This window comes from Sylvia atricapilla, chromosome 8, assembly GCF_009819655.1.
Source record: "Sylvia atricapilla isolate bSylAtr1 chromosome 8, bSylAtr1.pri, whole genome shotgun sequence".
Classification (NCBI taxonomy): Eukaryota; Metazoa; Chordata; class Aves; order Passeriformes; family Sylviidae; genus Sylvia; species Sylvia atricapilla.
Genome location: NC_089147.1, coordinates 34894028 through 34906911, shown reverse-complemented (window position 1 = coordinate 34906911; position 12884 = coordinate 34894028). Strand labels below are relative to the sequence as shown.

Here is a 12884-nt window from a genome sequence, read left to right as displayed (position 1 = left end):
CCCTTGGGCAGGATCCAGCCACAGAAACTTACATTGGTTTTACCTCTGAAATTCTTCAAAGATATGGCAGATACAATCTCCACCGGAAGCTGGTATTTGACTACAGTCTGCCAACTCTTGTTCCTTCTCCCAGACATGCTGCTGTATTTGTCGAAAAAGAGACGGAAACTTGATTTCTGCACTCAACTCAAAGTATTTGTGTAACATTAATCTTTTGTTTCCTCATGTAATCAGGTACCTGGAGGGCAGCAGGGAACACCTGCAGACATCCAATGCACAGGTGAGGATTCATGACCCGCTGGTAATACCAGCCTTTATCTCACTGGTAAGATAAAGATCTCCACTAGCACTGTACACACCAACTATACTGGAATTACTGACAGGGTAGATCCTACGTGGAACAAGATTCTCAAACCTCATTTTTCTAATCTGAAACTGACGTGCCTTTGGCTGCAGAAAAATAATAATGCCAAGTGCTAATGTAAGGACACAGATGACACTCGTGGCACCTGCCACACTGTATTTTGTAGTTTTGGAAAGTCAATAGTTATGTTCAAACCCAGAGGATCTGCAGGAACTCAGACTGCTTAGACCAGCAGGGTTGTAGATAGCACGGTTCTAGTGTGCCTGTTACTGTCAGCTTTGCTTCCCCCTCCCAGCTCAGCTGCCTTGTGGTTAGAAGATAACACATCTTTCTCATTCATCACTTCTGCAGAAATAAACAGGCAAAGGTTCGCAGCTACAACGTTTTAACACACTCACAGAAAATAAGTCAGTGTAAGAGATAGGAGCACAGAGAAAAATTGTACCTATAGACACAAATAGGCTCCCTTCCCCGAGGAAATATAAAAAACCTGAGGACTCAGTCACACGGTCAGGGAACTCAAGTGTATAGCCCTGATGGCTGGTGGAGTTACTTCACTGATTAACTGTGCACACAGAGCAGGCAGACAGTCAAGGTGTTTTCCTGGGGCTCTAGGGCACTGTACTAATCTGGTGATGCAGGTGACAGAAGATGCTCTACATCTTTCAAGGTTTAGCTAAGGTTTTTGAAGTCATTGCTCCAGACCTGACCAACACAAACATTAGTATCAAGACTGAATGACCAAAAGAGTAGGCAGGTTAATTAGTGCACCCAAACCACACTCCAATGTGGCAAGCTAGAAATATCTGCTAGGCAAGCAATGGGGCCCCATCACTTGTCAGGCAAACAAATATTTTGTTATTCCTCTTCTTTTTTCTCCCCTTCAAAAACTGAGTAAGGCAGTTCCTCATAGTATAACAAGTACATAGTTCTGGTTGCACACAGAAGTCAACACAGCCACTCTTGAGAGATTCAACCGTGCTGAAAACCGTGCTATTAAATGAGAGCTTTTATCTGCATTTACCTTAACTGCAGAACCTCGTGTGCCTTTAAGGAGCATTCTTTTATAGTTATTCACATTTGATTACATTAAGCTTCATTTATTACTGATAAATCAAGTTTATTGCAGCAGAGAGCAGTGCAATGAATTAAAACCCTCTTCAGAGCAGCTTATAAACATTCTTAAAGGGAATACCACGGCTTCAAGCTCTAACTACGATCAGTAACAACCTCATTAATAGCAACTCCCACGAAGTACCAAAGGAGATAAATCATTATGCTTAAGCAGGGCTCACTGCTTTAACAGTTCTACACTGCCTTCTTTGCTTTGCCCTGGAAAATGAGAGACAAACACCTGCTGCACCTGTAGTTCAGGAAGCCTGGGTAGTTCTGCCATGCAAATTCAATCTTCATCCCTGTACTAATGTGACAGGTACAAGAAATCCAGTCTATGACTGCACTGCTCTGGCAATAGCAAGTCTCCTTCACTAGTCATGATGGAGACAGATACAAGTCTGACATGCAACTGGTCTCCTCCAGTGAGAATTCTGAATCTTTATCAAATGCTAATCTAATTATCAAATAAATATTCTTTAAAAAATCTAATCACAGTAAAATGGTCCCACTGAAGCTCAAATTACTGTCAATCTCCAGCTGTTTGCATTACCCTTTTAAACAGTGGCACCCAAGCTTTCCTGAATAACTCAAGGTTTGAGGAAAAGGCAGGCTCTACGCTTTCTTCACGAATATCATGGCTATTTCAGCTACGCAAAAAATGGTTTTTTGCACCCCTTTCTTACATGCTGCACAGCATCAAATATTGTATGCAAAATGATACTTGATCCAAGCAAGAGAAAGCACTTGCTTTCCTGCTGCCCACCTTTCTCCAGGCTGAGGCAGCTTAAGGGCACAACCTCAGCAAAGCTGCCTCCCAGGGCTCTTGTGACTGTCAGATGAACTAAGGCCAACACAAGCATTGCACAAAGCCTTGAACTGCTTGACACAAGTATTGCCACGACTATTAATTGTTCTAGCACTACAAAGTTGTTTTTTACCGTGTTGGGTAGGCAAGTGTTACAGCTGGGCGCGGCCTCCCTGCACACAATGAACTAACATCTGTAAGATAATCAGGAGCGTTTAGCACTGTAGGACTCATTTCCTGCACAAGTGAGTAAAACCAAGGCCAGAGCTGCAGAGAGAATTCTCAGGTGAACGCTGTCCTGAGAAAGTAGCTCTAGCCCTGCTCTGCCAGTGAGCCCTTAAGGTGATGTTAAACCAACCATTCCAGCACCACCACCCTCCTCCCAATGCTTGCCCACGTCCACTCATGTTCCAAGAGAGTAAGAAATGTGTCTGCCATGTGCTGGAGAAACTTTTGCACCAACATGAAGCATTTGTCACAGCAGTTTAGTCAGCAAGGACTGCAATTCAAAAATGAAGGACATCTATGATGTCTACTGCATCCTAAATTGGGCACCAAAAATGGGCAAGTGAATTATGGCTTGGACTTCTGCCCCAGGAGCCTCATCTACAGAATGAGGCTCCTTAGTCATACTTCAGGTTAATACTGACATGAACTAAAAATCCAATACAGCAAAAACCAGAGAATGTCTCCCAGGGAAATGAAATATGTAACATGTACCACTGGATTTGGATGATATGCACTAAATCACATCTGGACCTCTACAACTGCACATAAAGCCCCTTATTCAGTCAATACCAACTGTGTGCATCAAATGAAACAGGACTCCCGTGGAAAAAAACAGCACTTGGACATGCAATAAAACACAAGGGAAAAAGAAAGAAAATAGTTTTACATTCGCCACTTCCTAGATTTTGAATATCTACCCTTTGCAGTCTTGGTGTTTCATAATTAAAAATGGTGTTTATTATTACCTGGTAAAACGACTGCGTAATACCTTTTTTTTCCCCTTTTTCTTTTCTCCTTTTCTTCCTTCCACGTACAATAAGATTAAGCTGGTTTAGTACTTGTCGGTTCCTTGTTTTTCTCAAGAGGGAGAATTTCTGAGCCAGGTAACAAATGCTGGAGAAGATGGAATATGGACTGCATACAGAGAAATTACTAACAGGTTACACTGCATGAGAAAGCTGTAAAAACAGTGTTAAGGAAAAGACTGATTTTAACTGTCCTGACTTTTTTGTTGTATTGTATCAGTATGTACTGCCAGCACAGAAAGAGGACATTATATACTTAATTACAATGACTGCATTTCCCTGCTTTTCCTAGTTGTATTCTCTTCTTGAACTCTGCATGCTGCAAGCATCTGTACACATCAACCAACAAAGGTTTTCATTCAAGTCTTTTATTATAGCTTGAATTTTTTTCACTGCATTTAAAAATCTAAAAAAAATAAATATTTGTTTCACAGCTGCAAGTCACATATGCATTAACACCACAAAATCTGGAATTTAACCAGAGAAGGAAAAGTCAAATCCGAAAGTGTCCAGCTAAGCACAATCATCTCAGGGCAATTATAGTAAAAATAAAATCTTAAGGAAAAGGCAGAGGGGTGTTAAAGGTTATTTCAAATGCATTTATCTGGAAAAAAGTGAAAATTCTATTAGAAACCATAAACTACGCTTTCAGCATTTAAAAATAAACGTTTAACCTCTTGACAGCAAGAATTGGCTGGTGCATCTTTTTCTTCTAAGCTGTATTCTCAACACATGACTGCAGAGGTTTCCAATGATAAATTAACCTCTTTTATAATTGTGTCCACCTAATTACAGAATCAGTCCTTAAAAATAAAACAGTGTCTTAAGTCAGCTTGTCCATCCACATATTAAAAATGCCATTGGATGTGGTTTTGTATCAGCACTAAGTGACTGCTTCATGGATTGTACATTGTGAAGATGAATGTCTCTGAAACAATCACTTTCATTATTAAGGTTCTTAAAACAAACCAGAAAAATAGATATCTTCAGAAATCAGAGTAGTCACTTTTTTTGTTAAAAGCCATAAAATAAGCTCATATTCAATTACAAGCAATAGAAACCATACTGCTATTGGAACAGAACTATTTTATCACAAAAAATTTATTATTTACAAGATGAAAAGTTAACAAGTGAATTTATCAGGGAAAAAGTTAAATGTTCTTACTAAGTGATCTGAAAAACTGAAGCAAGTCTCTCATGCACTCACACGCCAAATTGTTTGCATAAGGTGAAATGTTAATTCTTGTTAGTGAAACTTGACTTCCATCCACAATACTCTCGTTTTTATTGTAAGATGGCAAAATCCACATGGCTCTGTACAAGAAGGTATGTATTAAGACAGTTCCTCAGTTTTGGAAATGTTTGTTTTTGTTGTTTGTTTTTTTTTTGGCTCCCATGAATATTCATACCACTGAACATTTTTTGCAAATAATCAGTTATATTATCAACTGCATCACTTAATCCACTGAATTTACCACCACAAGAAAGACACAAAAACAAATGATCCCATGTTACACAGAACTTTCATTTCTCAGGTTATACTAAACTGAAACCTTCATAGTGGTCTATAGCCTGGATCAACTTAGATTTCAGGGTTTCTTTATCTGTGTATTTTGGAAGATCAAGAAGATTAAAGCAAGTGTGAGCTACGGGCAGATAATCTTCTCCTCCTCCTGTTGGCTGGATGACCAGTTTCAGGCACTTCATTCCAAGAATTGGAATCCGATCACTGCCTGTCAGAAACACTGTCAAGAAAAAAAAAAAACAAAGGCTTGGAACTTACCGAAGACTTAACAGAGTCTGTGTCACATAATGCAGTTCTAATCATTGCTGGCCTTTTTTTATTATTCCAGCAATGGCTAGCTTTTCAACTCAAGTTCTGTGAAGTTTGGAAAACAGGGAATAATGACTTAACCCTGTCTTTACCCTTCCACATGTGAGCTCCTAACTGTAATACAACAAGTGATCCATAAAGTACAGTATTTCATTTTGGCATATCAAACCAAACAGTCCTTAAAAAAATACTATACAGTTCTTCATACAACAGAACCTTCTAATTTAAAATTCATTGCCTGTGTATCTTTACTGAGCATTTCTAAAAATCTTGTAAACACAGAATTAGCTTGTTCAATAAGTAATTTACCTGAACTGGAAACTAATCTGTGATCTATTCTAAGCAAATCCTCACTCACAGCAGGCTTTGATTACTTTATCATCTGCACATTTCCACTTATATCAGTACCTTGGCAGATTTACAATCAGTTACAACTCCGAATTTCCATCTCTGTGCAGTGAAAAACCTGGAGGATGTGAACTCTATGTCAAACCACAAGGAAAAAAACCTAGTTATCAAGTAAAGGTCATCAGCAAATTAGGCTGTTGGTGTTTTGGGGGGTTGGATTTTCTGTATTTTTTTTTTTTTTTTAATGCTGCTCTGACCGACTGTGATCTGTAACTAGCCATCATCCAGAATGACTCAGGACACTCCCAAGAAAATCAGAGACAAGCTCACAATCAATGATTTTTCTTCCCAAATATTAATTACGTCATTACAAATACTTCCATCTGCCCTGCTAGAGCAAGGGACTGAAATCCCAGTGATCCTGTTCAGTTAGAAACTTCTGTGAGGTAATTTCAAATACTTACACAAAAACTGTTTCTTCTTCTCCAAAGACAATTCGTGAAAAACCTCCCAGAATATTTTAATTGTAGGATGGTCTGCCCAGTATTCTCCTTTGTATTCTGTATTCTAAAAGGAGCAGGAAATGGGGTTATTGCTTGCTCACAGAACAGTTGGATAAGCTGACGCTGCAGCAAAATGAATGCAGTTCGTGTAAAGGGACACAGCAAGTGACACACTACTACGGCTTCCCACACTTCATTTTCTTCAGCCATTCAGTCTGAATTCAATCTAGGGACAGATGCCTCTACTAAGCATTCTCAATCCCAACCAAGCCTCACTGAGCTCAGGCAATCGAGAATATCCACTTTAATAACTGCGTGCAATCACTTCACTTTCTCATGTTTAATACAGAAGATCGTATAGCTGCTTCTGAGTTCTGTGGATTTCTCTGCCTCTCTTTTAAGTCCATCAGAAATTAGATGGAAAATGTTAAAGCAGGAAGATAAATAATATTTTAGTAGCTGCCTTCACTGATGTTTTATGATGTCAATAAAGAACAGGAATCACGTTCATAAAACAGAGCTCAAGAGGACACCTAGTTGCTTTTGCAGCCTGAAATTAGAATTGCACAAAAGCAATAGCTACCTATGGTTCTTACCTTCTCCAGCTCTTTCCAGTCATAATTTGTGTTCCCAATCACCATTGCCTGCAACTCGCTGGGCTGGAAGAGCTGAAGAACTTTACCTCCACATACTTTGTGGAAGCCTTCATGGAATGCACTGTATAAGGAAGCCACAGATCTATTGAAGATGTAATCCACATATGCATCTACAAAATCTTGCCTGTAGAAAGAGAAAGATGGAATGATGTTGAGGAAATAATAAAGAGGGAGCAGTACATGTCATCCTTCTACCAATAAACCAGCGGCCATTTTTGCACAGAACAGAGCATAGACAGTGAAGCAACAAGGAGCTAAATACATTGCATTGTCTGCTTTATGTTACAGCCATAGTGGACATAAAACAGCACATCAATGTATTTCCCCACCACACCCCCAAGGGCAGAGTCTGAGAAGGCAGAAAAGCAGGAACATTTAATGTGATATACCTCAGGCACTACAAACATCTCCCTTATCTGTGTGCATGGCAGTGAACTGGACTCATTGGCAACAAGCTGAAAGCCCCGAATTCCAGGGAGTGCCCTGAAAGCCCCTAATCAAACTCATTGGTCTATTGCATTTAATTAAAAAGATTACCATATCTGCACCAAAAATGCAAATCAACTTCAAAAGGGTACTGGAGTCTTACACAGTAAAAAGCCCAGTGCCAAGGAGCTGGGACACAGAGAAACAGATGGCCTGTTATCTGTGCTTTGGTACAAGAAGTTCTTGGATCCTGCTGGAAACATCTTTGGCAGCACTTAAGGGAGATCTAAAATTTCTTGATGTGATACAGTATTTATGATAATTTTTATGAAATCAATCCCAGTGAACGCTATTCAGTTTCTGCACCAGCAGTGACCTCAGCTGTACATCACAGCTATCCTACCAACACATGGTCACTGCGGAAAGCGAGAAAGCGTTGCAACACCGCCCCCAGTCTTGGAGTAACATCACCAGTTGACAAAATCTTATCAACACATTTAGATGACACGTTTATTAAAGCTGTTGCACTGAAACTGCTGGAGATGATGAAAGTGGTGATCCACACTCCTTCCCCTTCAGTACCCCATGAGATCGCCCTCTCATCCACACTGTGGAAATACAGAGGGGCAGGTATCTTGTGTAAAACTAACAGTGCAAGGCTGCTCCAGGAAAAGTCACAGTGATTAACTTATATTAAAAAATTAATTGAAGCATCATGGAATATTTAGAGAAAGAGGAATTCTTGACTGCTGCAAGATAATAGCAGGAATTCCACAGGCACCTTGACACTTTCCCCATAATTCAACTCCAATTTTACAGTCACTAAGTGACAGAACATCAAACCTACAGCAGAGAACTGCAAAGCTCCGATGTTTTTCATGTGCATTCAGTTCTCACAGAGTGTGCTCTTTCCATTCAATTCTCCCTTTACCCTGGGAGAAGTACAAGCACAGAGAACTCACAGGGACTAAAGAACAGACTGGAAAATTCTGCAAAAACGGGACAAAAGCACCACTAGGTATTTCTGCCGATCCTCCAGGAGCAGAAAGGGAACAAAGGACAGGAAAGGCTGTTTTTATAAATAAAAGTTACAGAATCCTTGACTGAGGAAAAAAACCCTCCTGTCACACACTCTTCTAATGCTGGATTAATTTATCTAATGGTATCTACTCTACAAAGGGAAGGCTTCACTGAAATAATATTCATGTCTGAATAAGTAGTTGTAAGAATGGCCCTTAAGTTCTCATCATTACTCACTGAATTTCAAGGATATGTAGCTTCCTGAAGTGATGCCTTAAGACTTTAGCTTTTATAATTTTCAAATACTATACTGCATTAGTGCATAGCTCTGAACTCCACATTAAGTGTTAGTTAACTCTCTTCACATTTTAGTTAGACAAAACAATCCCTCTGGTCCTGAGATCCAAGGGCACCCTACAACCCCAGGCCCTGAAATGATAAACAACAGTGAATTGGGGAGACCAAACTGAGGGTAAATGACTTCACTACCTGAGGCTGTAACTGGAGGATTAACTCCTGATATGCAAATAGACCAAACTTATTTCTGTCTGAAAAATTGATCACCATTGTCCATTCAGTGTAGCCTGTGGGAAGCTTTTGGCTGCCCAGGGCCTATCTATTGAAGGCCTTTAATAAATATTCACATTATTCTCTGAACTTTGTCTAGCCTCTGTCCTAGGTAGCCACCCCAAGCATTAGCAGAACCACAAACTGTTTTTATCTTATAAAATGGGGTTGGAGGGGACCTCTGAAGATCTAGTCCAACCTCCTGCTATGGGCAGGGACATCTTCAACCAGACCAGGTTGCTCCAAGCCTTGTCCAACCCAGCCTTGAGCACTCCCAGGGATGGGGCAGCCACAGCTTGTCTGTGTCAATACAAGAAAACAGCTATTTTAACCACACATGTGAGAAGAGCTTGGGAAAATGACCAAAGCAGTTTTGCCTCCAACAGCAGGGTCAGAGCTTGGCAAAGGGCATTTACAGCAGCTCAGTAACACTCCCAAGGCAGACAGCAATACTGAACTACCCTGTAATCCACACAACTCACCTATTTTGTTTGACTACAGGAATGTCAGCACCTTTAGGAACAAGCTCCTTAATTTCTGTTGTACCAAAATTTTCCACAGTGATCTATTTGAAACAAACAAAAATATTATTAAATCTTATTTATTACATAAAGTACTTCTTCCCACCACTTAGTTAACAGCAATGAGTGGCAGACACAGGAGCTAAAACTCATGGGAATCAGCTGCTGATGCCTGTGTTCAAACTCTCCATCAGAGACAATTAAAATAGATGGTGTGAGCTTGGCAAGACATACTTCAAACACTACATAAAACTTACAGTAAAATTAAGACAAAATGCTTCTTCTATGTCATCCTCTGGATAGTCCAGTAGTTGTTGCAATCCCCTGCAAAATAAGTTACAGAATACTTGCATCAGGGAAAAGAAAGATGAATTTATTTTCCTTAAGTATTCTTTATGCTTTGATAATTCAAATTTAAGAAGTATCTTTCTACAGCTATTTCGTTTATTATCTTACTCACTAACACTTTCTGTAGTGCTGGGAAATCTCAAGCAATCATTTCTTTTTGATTATCTCATGGGGTGAAGAGAGAACATTCCTATCTTAAGGCTTCAGCTAAGAGCTTCCCAAAGCAGGGCAGTTGGTACTAAAAAAACACTGACTGGCTCCTCCACTAATATCTTTGATTTCTCCTTGAATCTATGAAAACTTTGGCATCCACAACACTGAGGCAATCAAGCATCCTTTTCTGCTCATTTGAGCCTCCTACCTGCCAGTCCTACTCAAATCCCTAGTCAAAAGTAATTATTTCTGTTTCTGAAACAAGCAAAAGTATTTTCTTAATGGATTTATTTCAGAACTGAAACTGTGTTCACACTTAGTCTTATAAAATTAATGGCTAATACTCAAGGGGTTTGAATTTCAAGACTTTCTTCCCCCCCTAAAATTCTTGTAGGATCATAAAACAGAAGGGACAATCACTAACACCAAGCACTGAGACACAGGTGTTTAACAAGAGGAAGTGTCAAATTTATCAAACGACACCGTGGCTGCCATTTCCTCTGAGCTGTTTACCCAGTTGCTGTGCAAAAGAAATGTTATGTTCTTAGAAGAAAATGTTGGTTTCAAAAGTAATTTCTAACAACATCTATTCTTCTTTCTTGCTTACCTGCCAACATCTGGCATCAGTTCTTTTAAGTCATCCAGGGATGGTTTCTTATTCAATAGCTTTTTGTACAAAGCCAGAGGAAAATGAAGGTCTACAATAGTAAAATTATATATTGCTAGCCCACAGACAACACCAATCAAATGAAACAAGTCACTGTCTTCAAAGGTCTAAGAACAGAAAACAGACAAGATGGTTTAAAATAAAGAAGTTATTTTAACCTTGCAGAGTCCAGGAAGAAGTGTACAGTACAGTATAATCTGAGTGAATTTAATTCATGTTTTCTTTAAATATGTATGTATCTGTAAGTACCCAGGAAAACAGGACAGAGTTTAACCAGCCAAGATTGAAATCCAAGGGAACAGAATCCTCTCCACTTAAAATCAAAAAGGCTGAGCTGTAACATATTCTGTGTTACAGGGGACCCATACTGCAATAAGATTCTGGTTTTGTCAGTGACATCCTATTGCACTATTTAGTGGTTAAAGACGTCAATTTCTTAAAAAATTTATTTTGGGGAGGAAGAGGGAAGAGTTCACTATTGACACCATCACAATTAATTACCAAGGCTGTAAAGACATCCATGGAAATGTAAATATTCAGGTACTTGGGATCCAGCCACTCCAGTCTGTTCTCTGAATGAGGACTGAAAAGTCAGGGATCAAACTTCCAAGAAAGTACAATTCCATGATCAACTATCACCCATAATGCAACCGCACACAGGAAGACCTGTTCAACAGGCCCCTTCAAGAATTTGTCTGTGTCACCCCGATTTCCTGATTCTGCCCTTGGAATCAGTTTGTTCTGGCTACTTCCTCCAAAAAATCCTGTCTGGCTTGGGGATTACCAGCAAGCAGTAAACAGGGAATGAGGAAAGCAAAAGGGAAACAGCAAGGAATTGCGGGAGTTTTGATCTAATATTAACAAAAATAGACTTCTTTTGAGAATACCTGCTTCAGCTCCTACGCTTGAAATTAAGCAACCACAAACTACAATGCTCATGTATTATTAATAAAAATATTGTAAGTTAAAATGACTGAATAGAGATCACAGCCTACCTTATCAGAGAACCAGATCAGCCTGGACTCCTCATAATATCTAAACATTCCATACTTGGGATCTAGCAACTCCCTCATGATGAGCAAAAAAAATTCTTTGCGAACGCCTCCAGCATCGACAGCTTCCTCCCCTACAAAAATAACCTGAAACACACAATTCAGTGAGCACTGAACTGCAAAGAGACTGTTAGCTCAGGTTTGTCCAAAACCACCCTCAATCCCTGTGAGCAATGTGCTGTAATAATACCTTGAGTGGCTTCTTGTAGTCTACATTCTTTGTTTTCCTGAGCACTTCCACAGCATCCCCTACAATGTTGTCCCTCCGGACCATCACTATCAGGCAGGGGTTGACAGATTCAAATACTGGCAGGAAGAGAGAAGACAAATTCTGCCTGTGGGCCTGATCCACAGCCATCTGCAGGAAAACCAAGTGAGAGTGTCAGCAGGTAGAAAAAAATTCCTGCCTATATTAATTGTCCAGCAGTCTCGTCTGCAAAAGTGCAGATGGGAGTAACTATTACAAGAGCTACTCAATTTGCCCAAGTTTTCTTTGTATTCCTTTTATATCAGGAAGTATTTGATCCCAAGAAGTATTATTCCTTTACCCATTGCTCTCACCAATGCTAACGCTCAGGGAAGTGTAAGAACCCAATTTTTGACATTCAAGTCAAAATATCGTCAATAACAAAAGGAAGCAAAAAGATCCTGCATTCCATCTAATGAAGAGTAAGCTATTTCATATAAACTGGGCATGAGAACAAACATACATTAAAAACTGATTCACAGCCATTTATTTAACTTGCATGATAATTTCTCTATTAAAATTGTTTGAAAAAGAAAATGCTGTTGCAAATATTCTAAATATGGCAGAGAACTCTTGAGAGTTTGTGTTTTAATAGCCTTTAATATCGTTGATAGAAACATTTAATGCAAACATTTCCCTGAATCCATCAAATGCTGGTATTGACTGTGCATATACATTTTTAAAGGCACATGAAATGACATTTATTATTAATTACAAGAGCAAGGCAGTATTTTCCTGCATGAGCCCATCACTGACCATGACTTACATCATCTTGTTATTTTCAGACTCAGATCAACAACCCAAGTAAAACTCCAAGTCTGCTCATATGGGAGGTGGGGCTGTTTTTTTGGTTGTGGGTGGTGCTCAAAGTTTTATGTTTGTTTGGGGTTTTTTATTGCTATTTGTTTCAGGGTTTGTACCTTCACTATGGGTTGTTAACACATAAAGAAGGCATCTCACTGCAGAAACGAAAAGAACTTCCTTGGAAATGTATGCAATTACAAAACAATCTAATTTCAATGCGATCCCAAGCCCACTACCCTCTACCCTGTACATATCCCTGAGATTAACGCTAGATCCGAGATTTTCATGGGGGAGAGATTACACAGAGTTAAAAAACCAACCAAGCAAAGGAACAAACAAAAGCAAAATAAACCAACCAGCCAAACCGAAAAAACAACAGGCCCACCCAAGGTCCCCAACTCAGGGGAAAAATAATGAAT

At 39.5% G+C, this 12884-nt stretch overlaps 1 protein-coding gene across 3 annotated transcripts in view; it reads right to left on the bottom strand.

Annotated features, from left to right (window-relative positions):
* Positions 1 to 3671: 3671 nt before the first annotated feature.
* HERC4 (HECT and RLD domain containing E3 ubiquitin protein ligase 4) overlaps positions 3672 to 12884 on the bottom strand; it is a 30291-nt gene continuing 21078 nt past the window's right edge. For all 3 annotated transcript variants that reach the window (XM_066324413.1, XM_066324415.1, XM_066324414.1), the window contains 8 exons: positions 11605 to 11772; positions 11358 to 11501; positions 10303 to 10469; positions 9452 to 9518; positions 9156 to 9238; positions 6601 to 6784; positions 5966 to 6068; positions 3672 to 5064 (listed from right to left, as the gene is read on the bottom strand). In XM_066324413.1, coding sequence (XP_066180510.1) covers positions 4856 to 5064; positions 5966 to 6068; positions 6601 to 6784; positions 9156 to 9238; positions 9452 to 9518; positions 10303 to 10469; positions 11358 to 11501; positions 11605 to 11772 — 1125 coding nt within the window. In that variant the 3' untranslated portion in view covers positions 3672 to 4855. The remainder of the gene's footprint in view (positions 5065 to 5965; positions 6069 to 6600; positions 6785 to 9155; positions 9239 to 9451; positions 9519 to 10302; positions 10470 to 11357; positions 11502 to 11604; positions 11773 to 12884) is intronic.